This window comes from Crinia signifera, chromosome 8, assembly GCF_055691185.1.
Source record: "Crinia signifera chromosome 8, ASM5569118v1, whole genome shotgun sequence".
Taxonomy (NCBI): domain Eukaryota; kingdom Metazoa; phylum Chordata; class Amphibia; order Anura; family Myobatrachidae; genus Crinia; species Crinia signifera.
The window spans coordinates 155,379,793-155,398,267 of record NC_139224.1 but is presented as its reverse complement, the minus strand read 5'-3'; the positions used below and the strand labels follow the sequence as shown (position 1 = coordinate 155,398,267).

Below are 18,475 nucleotides of genomic sequence, written 5' to 3'. Positions count from 1 at the left end.
CTGTAGCGAGCCACCGAGCCCGAAGCGTGGCGAGCGAAGCGAGCCCCGCGAGGGGACGGTATTCTGTGTCCCCTCGCGGGGCTCGCTACGCTCGCCACGCTTCGGGCTCGGTGGCTCGCTACGCTCGCCACAGGTTTATATCCAACTCCATGCCCACTTGGATAGTAGGGGTATGAAAAGGACCCCTTTTCCCATTGAATTCCATGTTGAAATGGACTCAGTCCATTTTAACATTGAATCCTATGGAAAAATCGGGTCCATCGCATCGCATCGCATCGCATGCGATTTGGTCGGGTGCGATGCGATGCGATGGACCCGATTTCAAAATCGGCAGCCCAGTTACTACATAAGTACCTTTTTATTGAAAACTGGAAAAAAAACACAAATCAGTTTATTCAAATGCCTTTAGATTAAAAAATTCAAGAAAATCTTCTAAAAATATGCTATTCTTCTAAAACAATTCTGAAATTGAAATGAGAACAGTAGAGGTGTGAAAAAAACTAAAAGGGCAATACTAAAAGCAACAGAGTTTTGTGTCAAATGAGTTAGGAAAACACCAGGAAAAGGAAATCAGTGTGGTTCACAAAAAAGTTATCAGCTAGTGTGAAAGCCAAAAAAAATGGCCTGTAAAAAACACAAGCACACTTAAAATAATCAGGACAAAAAGGTACATCTTACCTTATGGAAAGAAGCTAAGGAGTTAACCAGGGGTGAAAAGGCAGAAACGGAGGCGTAAATGGCCCTTTCAGTAGATAATGGGGCAAAACTTTTTTTCAAGTATATAAGTGAATGGAGAAAATCAAATGGAGGAATAATATGGCTTAAGACAGAGTGAAAATTTGGTGGATGGAGACGATAGCAGATCCCCTTAAATTCATTCACTACAGAATGAAAGTGGAAGGGGACATAGTCTGCAAGGACATTCATAAAAATAAAGTAGTTGAAAGTACATTTACAGAGAAGAAGGTCCTAAGAGAACTCTTAAAACTGAAAGGGGATAAATCAATAGGGCCAGTTTGGATACATCCAAGGAAATAGCTAAAGGATGTGCTGGTAGCACCAATAACAGAATAATTCAACCAGTCACTAGCTACAGGTGCAATCCCAGAGGACTGGGAAAAAACTAATATAATACCACTGCACAAAAGTGGAACCAATGTAAAATAGGGATGGCCATCGACCATCTATGCTTTTAAATCAGTGATGGTTTATGGCCGATGTAGAATAGTTTAGCTATCGATGGGGTAGAACCAGATGGTTTCCCACCATCGATGTCAAGCTTAAATGAGTAGTTGTGTTTTACCTTTTTTCCTAAGGGGCCGGGTCTTGGAGCATAGCCCTGCCCCCATGTTTTGTTTGGCCCATGGGCAGGGGCGTAACTTAACTATTTAGCGCCCCCGCCGAACGTTTATTCCCCCCCCCCCGCACACACCTAACCTGCCCTCCCCTTCTTACCCGCTGTCTGCGTCTCGCCCGGCTCTCTGTCGGGACCTGCCTGACCATCACGGTCCCGGCCGGCTCCTGCTGCTACAATGAAAACTGACTCTTAGAAAATGGCTGCCCCCATACTGCAGACAGAAAACTGTCTACAGTATGGGGGCAGCCATTTTCTAATTGTCAGTTTTCATTGCAGCAGGAGCCGGCCGGGACCGTGACGGTCAGGCAGGTCCCGGCAGAGAGCCGGGCGAGACGCAAACCGCGGGTAACTATAGCCCCGCTGCCCCCCCGGCGGCACCCCCAATTTCTCTGCGCCCCCCTGCCACCTCGGGGGCTGCGGAACTATAGTTACGCCACTGCCCATGGGCCAATCAGTCAAAAAAACAGGTGACCAGGCATCAATAGGCAAAACATCAATGGGCAGTTGCACTATTGCCATTGATAGGAACCACAATGATAGCCATTCTTAACGTACAATACCTACAATAAAACTATTACACTCTAGGCATGGCCATCGACTATCGATGTTCCCAAAACATCGATGGTCGGGACCTAGTGCTCGATGTTTTGGGCATCAATAGGCGAGGGTCAAATAGTTTGATGCCATCGATGGATGGCATTCGATGTCGATATATATATATATATATATATTTACCCTGCTGGCTGTTGGCCAGCTGCCCGGCTATACACCCTCTCCGAGTCCTAGTAAGAATGGGCCCGGGTCGGGCGGCCGCCGGGAGGTGCACGCATGCGCGATAGAACTACCTAACCTGACGAGCTGGATAATAAGGTTTCTTCTGCGCATGCGCGAACCTTCCCGCGCCGGTCACCCCGTTCTTCCTCTGCGCATGCGCAAGTAGAAAATGGTGGGAACCATCGATGGCAACCTATAAAATGGTTTATAGGCATCAATGGGAACCATTGATGGAAGATGGATCGATGGCCATCCCTATTATACTCTTTATTTAACCAGTGAACAAGCCCAGCGTTAGCCGGGCATCAAAAAATTACATGAAACTCATGGTTGTTCCTCTCCACGGAAATCTTTAGTAAAAGGCGAAAGATTTATTCGATCTGAAGAGAAACCAGAGTATACTCAATAAGTGTCATGTATATTTTCCCGGTTTCAAATAGACCTCAGTTTAGCAAGAGAGAGGACAACACAAATGTATATTTAGCCATTTTTAAATATAACAAATACAATCCTAATATATTTACAACTTTACATTTAAAAAAAGGAAACGTTTAAATTGCAAAATAGTAAATATTTTTACAACAAAAACCTTGAAATGTATCAGATGCATCATGGGTAAGTATGCAAATGAGTCTACCAAGTGAAGAAAGAATTACATTTCCATTGGTCGAATAGTAATTTAAAACCAGTTCTTCAACTTGCTAGAGTGTCTACAGAAATCACCATGGTATAGAGTGCGGGAATAAAATCACAGCAATAAAGTATTCCGGAGAATCATATATAAGACATAATCATTTTCTTCCACAGTTTTTCCACCAACACAAAAATACCAATATTTAATGTCAAATTCTAAAAGATTCATGAAAAATTTGAAATGTCTCAATTTCACTAGTAATTAAGCCCTGCGTCAGCTATGTAGGAAACAAAACAACCTTTTAAAGAAAACAGAAAACCTAGAAATATGAAACAATAATACTAACTCATTCTGATCATAGTACTTTTTTATTGAAAACTGGAAAAAAAAACACAAATCAGTTTATTCAAATGCCTTTAGATTAAAAAATTCAAGAAAATCTTCTAAAAATATGCTATTCTTCTAAAACAATTCTGAAATTGAAATGAGAACAGTAGAGGTGTGAAAAAAAAACTAAAAGGGCAATACTAAAAGCAACAGAGTTTTGTGTCAAATGAGTTAGGAAAACACCAGGAAAAGGAAATCAGTGTGGTTCACAAAAAAGTTATCAACTAGTGTGAAAGCCAAAAAAAATGGCCTGTAAAAAACACAAGCACACTTAAAATAATCAGGACAAAAAGGTACATCTTACCTTATGGAAAGAAGCTAAGGAGTTAACCAGGGGTGAAAAGGCAGAAACGGAGGCGTAAATGGCCCTTTCAGTAGATAATGGGGCAAAACTTTTTTTCAAGTATATAAGTGAAAGGAGAAAATCAAATGGAGGAATAATATGGCTTAAGACAGAGTGAAAATTTGGTGGATGGAGACGATAGCAGATCCCCTTAAATTCATTCACTACAGAATGAAAGTGGAAGGGGACATAGTCTGCAAGGACATTCATAAAAATAAAGTAGTTGAAAGTACATTTACAGAGAAGAAGGTCCTGAGAGAACTCTTAAAACTGAAAGGGGATAAATCAATGGGGCCAGATTGGATACATCCAAGGAAATAGCTAAAGGATGTGCTAGTAGCACCAATAACAGAATAATTCAACCAGTCACTAGCTACAGGTGCAATCCCAGAGGACTGGGAAAAAACTAATATAATACCACAGCACAAAAGTGGAACCAATGTAAAATAGGGATGGCCATCGACCATCTATGCTTTTAAATCAGTGATGGTTTATGGCCGATATAGAATAGTTTAGCTATCGATGGGGTAGAACCAGATGATTTCCCACCATCGATGTCAAGCTTAAATGAGTAGTTGTGTTTTACCTTTTTTCCTAAGGGGCCGGGTCTTGGAGCATAGCCCTGCCCCCATGTTTTGTTTGGCCCATGGGCAGGGGCGTAACTTAACTATTTAGCGCCCCCCGCCGAACGTTTATTCCCCCCCCCCCCCCCGCACACACCTAACCTGCCCTCCCCTTCTTACCCGCTGTCTGCGTCTCGCCCGGCTCTCTGTCGGGACCTGCCTGACCATCACGGTCCCGGCCGGCTCCTGCTGCTACAATGAAAACTGACTCTTAGAAAATGTCTGCCCCCATACTGCAGACAGAAAACTGTCTACAGTATGGGGGCAGCCATTTTCTAATTGTCAGTTTTCATTGCAGCAGGAGCCGGCCGGGACCGTGACGGTCAGGCAGGTCCCGGCAGAGAGCCGGGCGAGACGCAGACCGCGGGTAACTATAGCCCCGCTGCCCCCCCGGCGGCACCCCCAATTTCTCTGCGCCCCCCTGCCACCTCGGGGGCTGCGGAACTATAGTTACGCCACTGCCCATGGGCCAATCAGTCAAAAAAACAGGTGACCAGGCATCAATAGGCAAAACATCAATGGCCAGTTGCACTATTGCCATTGATAGGAACCACAATGATAGCCATTCTTAACGTACAATACCTACAATAAAACTATTACACTCTAGGGATGGCCATCGACTATCGATGTTCCCAAAACATCGATGGTCGGGACCTAGTGCTCGATGTTTTGGGCATCAATAGGCGAGGGTCAAATAGTTTGATGCCATCGATGGATGGCATTTGATGTCGATATATATATATTTACCCTGCTGGCTGTTGGCCAGCTGCCCGGCTATACACCCTCTCCGAGTCCTAGTAAGAATGGGCCCGGGTCGGGCGGCCGCCGGGAGGTGCACGCATGCGCGATAGAACTACCTAACCTGACGAGCTGGATAATAAGGTTTCTTCTGCGCATGTGCATCAGATATAGTCCTATAGCGCATGCGCGAACCTTCCCGCGCCGGTCACCCCATTCTTCCTCTGCGCAAGTAGACAATGGTGGGAACCATCGATGGCAACCTATAAAATGGTTTATAGGCATCAATGGGAACCATTGATGGAAGATGGATCGATGGCCATCCCTATTATACTCTTTATTTAACCAGTGAACAAGCCCAGCGTTAGCCGGGCATCAAAAAATTACATGAAACTCATGGTTGTTCCTCTCCACGGAAATCTTTAGTAAAAGGCGAAAGATTTATTCGATCTGAAGAGAAACCAGAGTATACTCAATAAGTGTCATGTATATTTTCCCGGTTTCAAATAGACCTCAGTTTAGCAAGAGAGAGGACAACACAAATGTATATTTAGCCATTTTTAAATATAACAAATATAATCCTAATATATTTACAACTTTACATTTAAAAAAAGGAAACGTTTAAATTGCAAAATAGTAAATATTTTTACAACAAAAACCTTGAAATGTATCAGATGCATCATGGGTAAGTATGCAAATGAGTCTACCAAGTGAAGAAAGAATTACATTTCCATTGGTCGAATAGTAATTTAAAACCAGTTCTTCAACTTGCTAGAGTGTCTACAGAAATCACCATGGTATAGAGTGCGGGAATAAAATCACAGCAATAAAGTATTCCGGAGAATCATATATAAGACATAATCATTTTCGGTACTTATGTAGTAACTGGGCTGCCGATTTTGAAATCGGGTCCATCGCATCGCATCGCACCCGACCAAATCGCATGCGATGCGATGCGATGCGATGCGATGGACCCGATTTTTCCATAGGATTCAATGTTAAAATGGACTGAGTCCATTTTAACATGGAATTCAATGGGAAAAAGGGGTCCTTTTCATACCCCTACTATCCAAGTGGGCATGGAGTTGGATATAAACCTGTGGCGAGCGTAGCGAGCCACCGAGCCCGAAGCGTGGCGAGGGGACACAGAATACCGTCCCCTCGCGGGGCACGCTTCGCTCGCCACGCTTCGGGCTCGGTGGCTCGCTACGCTCGCCACAGGTTTATATCCAACTCCATGCCCACTTGGATAGTAGGGGTATGAAAAGGACCCCTTTTTCCCATTGAATTTCATGTTAAAATGGACTTAGTCCATTTTAACATTGAATCCTATGGAAAAATCGGGTCATCGCATCGCATCGCATCGCATCGTATGCGATGCGATGCGATATCGCATCGCATCGCATCTGATTGTATGCCTTAACTTAAGGCATACAATCAAAAAATCGGCAGCCCAGATACTACATAAGTACCTCATTTTCTTCCACAGTTTTTCCACCAACACAAAAATACCAATATTTAATGTCAAATTCTAAAAGATTCATGAAAAATTTGAAATGTCTCAATTTCACTAGTAATTAAGCCCTGCGTCAGCTATGTAGGAAACAAAACAACCTTTTAAAGAAAACAGAAAACCTAGAAATATGAAACAATAATACTAACTAATTCTGATCATAGTACTTTTTTATTGAAAACTGGAAAAAAAAACACAAATCAGTTTATTCAAATGCCTTTTAGATTAAAAAATTCAAGAAAATCTTCTAAAAATATGCTATTCTTCTAAAACAATTCTGAAATTGAAATGAGAACAGTAGAGGTGTGAAAAAAACTAAAAAGTGCAATACTAAAAGCAACAGAGTTTTGTGTCAAATGAGTTAGGAAAACACCAGGAAAAGGAAACCAATGTGGTTCACAAAAGAGTTATCAACTAGTGTGAAAGCAAAAAAAAATGGCCTGTAAAAAACACAAGCACACTTAAAATAATCAGGACAAAAAGGTACATCTTACCTGATGGAAAGAAGCTAAAGGCCCCCATACATTAGCCCGACCTAGGGACAAGTCGGACCTGATTTTCCCCGGCAGCTCCCCGGGAGGGGAACACACGATTAGGCACACAATGTGCCATGTTTTGCATATGATAAATCGCCATGCGATTTATCATATGCAACTCCCGGGGAGCATTAGTGGGAGATGCGGGCAGGGGGAGAGCCGGGCAGAGTCAGCGGCGGCAGATGCTGGGGACCTGCAGGGGGGGGAGCCGGGCATGGTAAGCTGTCAAATAGGCAGCGGGCGCTGGAGAGCCGGGCAGGGGACACAGAGGCAGCGTGCGGGGGGGTACGCCGGTGAACCGACGAGGGAACTGGGCAGGAGGATCGGGAACTCACTCTGCAAGGGAGGAAAAATAAAAAACCATTATAAATGAATGGGTCTCAGCCAGTGTTCCCTCTAAGCTGTGCGCACGTGCGCGCGCACACAACTCGACAAGTGTGCGCACAGACATTACAACAGAGCGCACAAAGCAGCAGTGGTCCCTTTTTGCAGTTGTGGACTCAATTAATGTGTGTTTCACCCATTAACTACATTGTGTGCTGTGTTTTGAATGTTTAAATGTATAATATCATTTTGATGTAAAGTTAACACAAATGCTGAACGTAATTTTCCAGTTATATATAAGTGACGCACAAAAATTTAAATTTCCTTCCAAAGTTGCACAGCCAAAATCTTTTGCCGCACACAGCCTTCGAAAAGTTAGAGGGAACATTGGACTCTCAGCCAATCAGCAATTGGCTGAGAGAGCTCTCAGCCAATTAGCAATTGGCTGAGAGCTCTCAGCCAATCGCTGGCTGCCCATTCATTTTTATCCTTGCAGCTGCAGAGTGAGTCCCCGATCCTCCTGCCCAGCTTCCTCGTGGATTCACCGGCGTAACCCCGCGCGCTGCCTCTGTGTCCCCTGCCCGGCTCTCCAGCGCCCCCCGCGCGCTGCCTATTTGACAGCGTACCATGCCCGGCTCCCCCCCCCTGCAGGTCCCCAGCATCTGCCGCCGCCGCTGACTCTGCCCGGCTCTCCGGCGTCCCCCGCTCGCTGCTACTGCCCGCCTCTCTCACTGCCCTCGCAGTGTCCCCCGCCCGCTGACCCTGCTGCCCGGAAGCTGCACATAAGATTTGGGAAATCTTATGTGCAGCCGGTCCGACTGCCCGACTCCGATCCGATGCGCACGGGACCGCGCATCGGATCGGAGGGGATGTTTAAACATGCGATTTGGGCTGATTTCATGGCCCGATTCATCCGAATTGGGTGAAATCGTGCCCAAATCACATAGTGTATGGGGGCGTAAATAACCAGGGGTGAAAAGGCAGTAAATGTCCCTTTCAGTAGATAATGGGGGCAAAATTGTGTTTGTGCTTTGATTGCCATTAATAGGAACGAGAATAATAGCCATCCTTTAGGCCCCCATACAGGGGCGTAACCAGAATTTTGGGGAGAGAGAGAGAGAGAGAGAGAGAGAGAGAGAGAGAGAGAGAGAGAGAGAGAGAGAGAGAGAGAGAGAGAGAGAGAGAGAGAGAGAGAGAGAGAGAGAGAGAGAGAGAGAGAGAGAGAGAGAGAGAGAGAGAGAGAGAGAGAGAGAGAGAGAGAGAGAGAGAGAGAGAGAGAGAGAGAGAGAGAGAGAGAGAGAGAGAGAGAGAGAGAGAGAGAGAGAGAGAGAGAGAGAGAGAGAGAGAGAGAGAGAGAGAGACCATGTTAGGAGTAAGATAGAAACTGTGTCCAGGAGTGTGATAAAGACTGTGTCCCATTGGGTCACATATAGGTGGTTCTATACTTGAGGTGAAAGAGGGCAGGGAGAGGGATGGAGGAAATAGAGGGAGGGGGGTGGGCTCTCACCTGCTGGGAGGAGGGCAGAGGTGGGACAGAAGGTAAAAATTAAAATGGAAGCATGTTTGTTGGCAGAAGCAAAGGGAAGGGGCAGATAAAAATGTGAAGGGAAGGGGCAGATAGAAGCACATAGAAGTAGTGAGGAAACAGTTTTGTCACATAGGAAGATTACACAATCCAGGGGAGACAGAGGAGGTGAAAGAACCTGCCACTTACAGAGGGATCGACAGGAACATGCAGATGAGGGCAAAACATGTGACATGCAGGAGGGGGAAGTGGCACCTTTAGATCCAGTGCCCAGGACCCCCCCCTGCTAAGCATGGGTTGGGAGGGATCCTGCTTTGCCTGTAACCCCCAGAAAGAGCCATAAACCCACACACATATATTTTGGGTGTTTGGGGGTCAGCATTCATCTCCCCCATTCCACTTTCACCAGGAGGAGGCTTTTAAATCCTCACTACAGGCAGGCAATTGCAGTGAGCCGGTGAGCGATCACCCGCTGAATCTGAGCTCTCTGCATCCCTCATTCACTCTCTTCCCCTATATACTTTAAATTATGCGGCCACGCACCGCTGTGCAAACCCGCCCCCCTTCCCCCGCAGCCGTGCAATTGCATTACCTGGTGCTGGTGGTGGCTGACAATGGAGGACAAGCAGCGGGGGCACGATACAGTTGGCTGCAGGCTTCTCCTGGCGCCGGCCAGCCAGAGTATACATCGATGGCTCCGCAACGTTGGGTCCTGGGAAACAGAGAAGGCAGCTGCAGCGCCCTCTACGTGTGGTGGTCTATGCAGCTGGGCTTACTGTGCCTTGTCGTCCTGGACCCTGCCTCCTTCTGTTCTGCAACGAAGGAAAACCCGGCGCTGCAGGGACTTGCGCGCAAACTACTAATGAAGTAAATAATAATTCAAAAGGGTGCAGGGGATTGCCTGCTGGAACCTCGGGCCCCCCCAGCGGCCGGCCCCATAGCAGCTGCATCCCCTGCACCCTCTATAGTTACGCCACTGCCCCCATACACTATGAGATTTATCTGACCTGTAAAATTGCATCTGATTTCCCTTGAATTTCCCGGCAGCTTCCCAGGAGGCTTCATACAATTTGACACTTGATGTGCCATTTTTTACATCCAATTTGCATCAGATAAATCACATGTGATTTATCTGACGCAAATTTGGATGTGTCACTGAGACAATGTAGGTTGGCACCTAGCACTAGGGATGGCCATCGACCATCGATGATTTGAAATCATCGATGGTTTATGGCCGATGTTGAATACTTTTGCCATTGATGTGGGAGAACCAGATGGTTTCCCTACATTGATCGCAAAGGAGAACCAATGATTTCTGAGTACTTGTTTAGTTTCACAGTGGCAGTTACGTAGTTTACGTAGTGATGTATTGAGAATACCAATACAGCACTATGCTGCCTACGTGAACTACGTAACTGCTTCTGTAGCCCTGATACTAAACAATGGTTAATATCCCCACTATCCACGTCATACCCCCAGTATCCATGTCGGCGTGGAGTTGATTTTATAAAGTGTGGCGAGCACAGCGAGCCGCCGTGCCCAACGTGGATACTCGAGTCCACGCCGACGTGGATACTTGGGGGGATGATGTGGATAGTGGCGATATGACGTGGATAGTGGGGGAAATGTGTGTGTGTTGTGCGTTATACTTATTCTCCTCCGGCCCGTCCACTGTGTCCCCGCGATCCACCGATGGGTCCCCCTCCTCTGACAGTCACTCCCCGGTGCCATCGTTCAGTCCCCCTCCTCCGGCACTGCCAGCATGGGGGAGCAGGGAAACCATGTGATGCTCCCCCAGGGGCAATGCGCTGAATTACGTACTTTGCTGGCGCCGGAGGAGGGGGACTGAAAGCTGCCGCTCATCGCCCACGGGGATCGGTAAGTATAAAACCCACCCTGCTCCCTCTGCCACCCACCACCCTGCTCCCAGTGTACTTTCACGGTGGCTCCTGCTACGCTGACAACGTAGCCTAAGATACGCTCTCAGCGTAGCGCAGAGCTACCGCCGTGAAACTAAACAAGTACCGATTTCTGTTTTTTTCCCCCCCAAGGTGTCGGGACACGGTGCATAGCTCCGCCCCCAACACCCAGAAGTCCCACCACAGACTTCTGATTGGCCCACAGGCCATTCAGTCACATATAATGGATGACCATCGACAGCTAAACTATCAATGGTTATCCATCAAATTGTTTACTATCGATGGCTGGGTGCAGAATCACCATCGATGGCAATCATCGATGGTGTCTGCACTATTGGCCATCCCTACCTAGCACACTGGGTACAAAGACACTGAGACAATGCAGTCTGACACCTAGCACACTGGGTAGTACTTGGTGTGAGAAGTGCCAGCCCAGCACTCCCCCAATGTGACACTGGTACATAAACTGGGGCAGTGTTGGTCCTGGATAAAGCAGGATGACACGCAGACAGGGTCACTTGGACTCCTTGCTGCCCTGTGTCAGGCAGATAATGGATATGCCTGTGTACTACTACTACTACTAATTACAGCAGGGGAGAGGGGGAGGTTCGGCTTTGCTGCCCGCACCGAAGCTGACCTCCAGCAGCAGGGGAAAGGGGGTCGGGCTAGGGATGGCCATCGTTGCCATTGCCATCAATGGTTGCCATCGATGGCAATTCGGCAACTGGCCATCGATAGTGCTTAACTATGCAATGGATGACCATCGATATTTTTACATATTGATGGTCATACATTGTGTTTGATTGATTGGCCTGTGGGCCAATCAAAACACGGGGGGGCCGGGGCTTCGCGGGTGTCGGGGGCGGAGCTATGATCCATGTCCCAGGACTTTGGAAAAAAAAAAAAAGCAAAACATCGTTTTGCTATTCCATCGATGGAGGGAAACCATCTGGTACTCCCCCATCGATGGCAAAAGTATTCGACATCGACCATGAACCATCGATGATTTCGAATCATCGATGGTCGATGGCCATCCCTAGGTCGGGCTCTGCTGACCACACCTACGCTGTCCTTCAGCACAGGGGAGAGCAAAATTAAACTGGTTTTGCAGTGTAAATGATTGCCACTTTAAAAAAAACGGAGATTTCTTCCCAAATCTCTCACTTTCTGAATCTCTCATCCTATTAAATCTCACCCTATATGTCTAGTGTCTGCATGTCACTGAAACACTGTCATCTGTTGGCAGCAAGTGAAACTACATCTCTTTCTCTCTCTCACAGAGGCAATTATGTACAAATAGCTGCCTTACTAGCTTTCAAAGCATTTGCTTCTAGAGGGCTTACTAGTATTTAATAATCACAAACCCACCCCATCAGTGGCGTACGTTTGTCCCAGTTGCCTGCGGCAGGGAATACAGCTGATTGCTCTGTCCTGGTGGCAGCTGTGATATACACCCAGGTAATCCCAGGTAAGTTTTCACCGGATGGAGTCAAAACCCCTGCGGTCGAAATACCGATGCCGGAATCCCGACCGCCGCAATGCCGGCACTTTGTCCCTCTATGGGTGTCCATGTCCCTCAACGAGACCCATAGAGGGAGAATAAAATAGTGTGCCGAGCCTAGCGAGGCACTGGGCCCGCTGCGTGGCGAGCGCAGCGAGCTCGCAGGGGGGGGGGGATCTACGGCCCCCCCTTGTCGGTATTTCGGCGGTCGGCATTTCAGCGGTCGGGATTCTGGCGTGGGTTTTTGTACTGAATCCGTTTTCCCACATACACCCCGCAATACAAACCAACATTTGGAGGTACAGTAAGAGTTATTGGGCTCCCGCTTGCAGAGTTGGACAGCTCTACAGCCCTCCATGTTGCTAATGCACTGATGTATCAGAATTGCGCTGGCAAATTATAACATTTCAAAATATCTCTGTCCAGGTCACAAAAGCCTAGCTTGTGGTGAATAACTAGCGTTATCTATTCTCTTGGGGCACAGGCAATTCGGAAATATTTTTTGGCCCATGGGCCAGTGAGATAAAGAAAATAGATGACCATCGATAGTAAAAAACATTGATGGTCATCCATTAGATATTATGCAGCCATCGATGGCAACCATCAAGGGTGATGGCACCGATGGCCATCCCTATTGCATAGTATGCCACCATCGATAGCCAGCAGCGCTATTGCCATCAATGGCAACCATCGGTGGCAATGGCAATTTAAGGCCAATGTAGAATACTTTTGCCATCAATGGGGCAGAACCAGAGGGTTTCCAGAACCGAATATATAAAAATATATATATATTTCTTACCAAGGTGGCAAGACACAGAGCATAGGTTTGCCCCAACACCCCTGAAGCCCGACCCCACATTCTGTCAGTCAAAGAAAATAGATGACCAGATAAAACGATTGATGATCATCCATCACAACGATGGCTGGTTGCAGTATCGCCATCAGGACAGTGAGGCAAAGAAAATGGATAACCATCGATAGGTAAAACTATCGATGGTCACCCATCACATCGTTTATTACTATCGATGCCAACTGCACCAAAAAATCACTATTAACCATAAGTACATCATAATTAGGGATGGCCCTCGACTATCAAAGTTCCCAAAACATCGACAGTTAGGACCTAGTGCTCAATGTTTTGGGCATCGATAGGTGAGAGTCAAATAGTTTTATGCCATCGATGCATAGCATCCGATGGTGATTTTTTTTTTCTCCTTAGAGTCGGACCGGTCTGGGTCTCAGTTGGCAGCCAGCAATGATATATGGCCAGGCGTGTGCAGCGTCAGCTGGCGTCGCTGGGCTTGGCTGTTCATAAACTACATGCCCATTACAGTGGACCCCGCACCAAACCACGCCCTCCTCTGTCGGTCAGTGTCCAGTCACAGTCCCATTCCATTCCTGGTTCGCGTTCGTTTGCCCCCCCTCCCCGCAGAAGCACTTCCCCTTCCCCAATTGTACACACTGCTCTGTGTATTGTAGAATAACTTGACACAACTTTCTGGGAAGCTTCAGCTTCCAGTGCAGTGGCAGCCACTGAGGTCGGCTGATCCTGGCTGGGCTACACGGTACTGTACGACTATGGTCCATCCAGGAGGTGCGCGCATGCACAGAAGAAACTGCAACTAGATTAATATCTAGGTGAAGTCTCTACTGCACACGTGCGCACCTCCCGGCAGGGCAGCTGATCCCATTCTTCTGCGCATGCACGGCCGAGCGTAGAGAAAGCCATCAACCACTGATGATTCCAAATCATCAATGGTTTATGGCCAATGTCGAATACTTTTGCCATCGAGGGGGGAGAACCAGATGGTTTCTCTACATTGATGGCACAGCAAAACTGATGGTTTAAAACTGTTTTGGATTAAAGTGCACAGACATGGATCATAGCTCCGCCCCCAAAGCCCCATGTGTTTTGATTGGCCCACAGGCCAATCACTCAAACATAATAGAGGACCATCAATATATAAAACTATTGATGGTCACCCATTAACTAGTATTACACTATCGATCAGTTTCACTATGTTAGGGATGGCCATCGATGATTCAAAATCAGCGATGGTTCATGGCCGATGTCGAATACATATTCCATCGATGGGGGAGAACCAGATGGTTTCCCTCCATCGATGGAATAGCAAAACAATGTATTTTTATTTTTTATTTTCCAAAGTCCTGAGAGACGGAGCATAGCTCCGCCCTCGACACCCACGAAGCCCTGCCCCCTATGTTTTGATTGGCCCACAGGCCAATCAATTAAATACAATGAATGACCATCCCCAGCTGAGCGATGGCGGGAACTATCGATGGTTGGCGATATAATGTTTTCTAGCCATCGATGGGGGTTGGTAATTGGTATGTGTCAAACGTCAATGGCCTAGGGATGGCCATCGATGATTCGAAATCATCGATGGTTTGTGGCCGATGTTGAATACTTTTGCCATCGATGAGGAAGAACCAGATGGTTTCCCTACATCGATGGCACAGCAAACCCGATGTTTCTAGTTTTTGTTTTTTTTGCAAAGTGACGGGACACGGAGCATAGCCCCGCCCCCGACACCCGTGAAGCCCCGCCCACGTGTTTTAACCTAAAGGCCAATCACTCAAATATAATAGATGACCATCGATTCCCTATTTCAAACTCATAATTCTGTTATTTACCAATGCACAAGCCCAGCGTTAGCCGGGCATCAAAAAATTACATGAAACTCATGGTTGTTCCTCTCCACGGAAATCTTTAGTAAAAGGCGAAAGATTTATTCGATCTGAAGAGAAACCAGAGTATACTGAATGCTGTCCGGAGCACCAGCCCAGCCGGAAGTGGACTCTATCACACTCATGGGGAGCGCTATGCTTAGTATGAAATAGCAAAATTAATTACATCACAGTCTATGTTATAATTATATTGTATGTCCTCTTTTGTTCACATTACTCTTATTTAAAAAGTAAATAAGATAAAAGCAGCATGAGAAGAGCACAGGTATACCAAATGCATCATGGGTATGCAAATGAGCCACGCTGAAAACAAAAAAACTCCGACTTCAAAGCTGAAACACTGTAACAGATAGGATGGATTAACTGTGTGCACCATACCATAGTACATAGCACCGCCTGTACTCATTGTACCAGCATCTCCTTCATTCACACAGAGCAGGCAAGGCAGCACAGAACGAAGTGAGCGCGATGGCCATAGAGCAAGCAGGAAGCAGCCACGCCTACTACTAGACCAGACCTGCAGCTGCTCGGCTCCTGCTGCACTTGTTTAGACTATACTACAGCACTGTGTAAATTGACAGAAGGCGCGCTCGGCGGCCATCTTTGTTTTGGGCTAGTGAGTGAGTTAGTAGTTTGTATAATAAGTTTAATAAAAGAGCCGGATAAGGCTGTGTAATACTACTACTCCCCTGTCTGTCCCAGAATGAGGGTTATTTTATCTATGTGTCTGGAATTACCTGCTGTGCACAGTGCAATCAGGTGGGTCAGGAAGTATACAGTCATACAGGGACAGGCCATGACTGCAGGACATACACTCAGACCTATGTACTATGGGAGCCCCACTTACCTTCATACTGCACCTCCAGGTGCATAGACTGCAGCACTCCCAGAAGTGGTTCCACTATGGCAGGGTGAGCCGTCTGCACAAACCCCTGCAGGTAATCAGAAGATCATGGGGTCAGGATATGCTCAGCAACAAGGATTGCCCCCTGAGTGAGCTGAAACAGCACTCAGCAATGCAGGCAATAAGGATAACCCTAACTGAGCAGAAACAGCACTCAGCAATGCAGGCAATAAGGATAACCCTAACTGAGCAGAAACAGCACTCAGCAATGCAGGCAATAAGGATAACCCTAACTGAGCAGAAACAGCACTCAGCAATGCAGGCAATAAGGATAACCCTAACTGAGCAGAAACAGCACTCAGCAATGCAGGCAATAAGGATAACCCTAACTGAGCAGAAACAGCACTCAGCAATGCAGGCAATAAGGATAACCCTAACAGCAGAAACAGCACTCAGCAATGCAGTCAATAAGGATAACCCTAACTGAGCAGAAACAGCACTCAGCAATGCAGGCAATAAGGATAACCCTAACTGAGCAGAAACAGCACTCAGCAATGCAGGCAATAAGGATAACCCTAACTGAGCAGAAACAGCACTCAGCAATGCAGGCAATAAGGATAACCCTAACAGCAGAAACAGCACTCAGCAATGCAGGCAATAAGGATAACCCTAACTGAGCAGAAACAGCACTCAGCAATGCAGGCAATAAGGATAACTCTAACTGAGCAGAAACAGCACTCAGCAATGCAGGCAATAAGGATAACTCTAACTGAGCAGAAACAGCACTCAGCAATGCAGGCAATAAGGATAACCCTAACTGAGCAGAAACAGCACTCAGCAATGCAGGCAATAAGGATAGGCCTAAGTGGAATAAAAACAACCTTCACAGTAATGCAGGCAACAAGGAGGGCATATCAGACCAGTGCCACCATCCCACTTACCATAGAGATTCAGTCAGGTTACAGAGAGCATATCATTATTAGTCTGTATAACATATGATCAGTTTTATTTTATTGAAATCACATGACCCTGATTACATTGTCACCCACATCAATGCCTGTCACAATGGAGCTTACACTCTAAATTCCCCGTCCATCTCCTGCTCTTCATAGCAGACACATGAAGCACAGAGGAATGTATGCATAATGAATCTCATCTGGCTTCCTCTACAGCACAGCAATGTATGAAGGATTCTGAAACATAAGCCAAGACCTGGTACTGTGCCCTGTGTGACCCCTTCCCCTGCTTTACACTGTCTACTCCATGTACTGCTGCGTGCAATGAAGTCATCAGCACCAGTACTAGTGGCAATAAATAGTAAATGAAGTGGGAAGTGTGAGCTCAGAGCGTTCTGTGTGGGGCAGGGGGTTGCCAAGCAGCGCTGCAAAATGATTCTAATTTCCAATCACAGACCTGGGTGACAGGTGTCATTTGAAAGGTCTTGTTTCAATCATACACTCCATAATATAATCGCTATTTTTCAATCTCCTGTATGCACATCGTCTGTTTCGTGGGTATTACAAGCTATAGAAAAGTAGCATATAGGGGGGTATCCTAACAGGGATAGTACCGGCAGGGACTATCGTATTAGCCCCAATACCAGCATCTTTTCCCCTGATAACCGCTGTTCGGAGAAGAATCCTTGATAAACAGCCACCTGGAACCGAGATAACACATGGGAGCGGGACTTCTACCCCATCCCATGTATATTCACTTCATTAGGGGGTCCGTTTCCCTCTGATAAAAATGGCCACTAATTGGATAATGACTATTGCTCTATAATTGCGAAATATGGCCATTATTATTGGCCAAATCGGCTTCGGGGGTCAGACATGCAACCCGTGAATGACCCGGGATTTTGACTGCTGGGTAATTTTCCTGGGTGCAACCTGCACCCTTTCACACCAAAAGTATGTGCAGGCTGAACTTTCTGTATTAGATCGCATCACATCTAGGGGGTCATTCTGGTTGACTTGGTAAGCAGCAAAGCTTGTAGCTTACAGAGTCCCTGTGATGCCGCCCTGGCGACCATCAAATGTTTTTTTTTCTCTCTTAGCAGGAAAGACAGTGGATGCACGCTGGGTGTTTTTCAGCTGCCCGCCCACTTGCCCCCGATCATACACACATATGTAAGTTTACTCATAGCAACCTTTCATATGCGTGCACCTTCCACATCTTTCGATGGTCGGCGACCATCAAAACATGTGGGAGGGTCCCAGTGGCACATCCAATCGCAGCCAGTGCAAAGGAACACGCCTTGCAAATGGTGGGTCGGCGTACCACCAATCGCAAGGCGGGATCTGGTTCACATGCAAGGATGCGAATTTGCATCCGAGCTAATTAACCAGAATAACCCCCACGGAGCGATCAGTTCTCCCTTCCTAAGTGATCTCATCAGACTTACTCAGCACTTGCGAACGGGGGGGGGAACCTATTCCATGGTGAGTGATTCCGAATGAATTTCCCCTGTGTGCACGAACGCATTGGCAGCTGTGCACAGGGGCGGCATTTCACTCGTGTGGGGCAGCGTTGACTTGATCGCTGGGCTCTGAACACTGGCAGCCCAGCGAGCAGGTCTGAATCAGGCCTTTAGTGTAGATTCTGCAAGCGGCAGCTTCCTCTTCCCATGATCCTGTTGTCAGTGATGTCTATGCGGGGTCCTTGTGAACACCTCTATGCGACTGTGCTCTTCTGCCTCACCATAGCCAATTCTGAGGGCATCAGAAACCCCAGGGATGACCATGAGGT

At 46.9% G+C, this 18,475-nt stretch overlaps 1 protein-coding gene and 3 non-coding genes across 4 annotated transcripts in view; all 4 read right to left on the bottom strand.

Annotated features, from left to right (window-relative positions):
• ARMH1 (armadillo like helical domain containing 1) overlaps positions 1–18,475 on the bottom strand; it is a 133,565-nt gene that overhangs the window by 103,580 nt on the left and 11,510 nt on the right. The window contains exon 6 of the mRNA XM_083157473.1: positions 15,731–15,815. Coding sequence (XP_083013599.1) covers positions 15,731–15,815 — 85 coding nt within the window. The remainder of the gene's footprint in view (positions 1–15,730; positions 15,816–18,475) is intronic.
• LOC146030023 (U5 spliceosomal RNA) lies at positions 2,417–2,531 on the bottom strand. Its single transcript, XR_014455538.1, has one exon. It is a non-coding gene; the product is annotated as a U5 spliceosomal RNA (small nuclear RNA).
• On the bottom strand, positions 5,212–5,326 carry LOC146030022 (U5 spliceosomal RNA). Its single transcript, XR_014455537.1, has one exon. It is a non-coding gene; the product is annotated as a U5 spliceosomal RNA (small nuclear RNA).
• On the bottom strand, positions 14,839–14,953 carry LOC146030021 (U5 spliceosomal RNA). Its single transcript, XR_014455536.1, has one exon. It is a non-coding gene; the product is annotated as a U5 spliceosomal RNA (small nuclear RNA).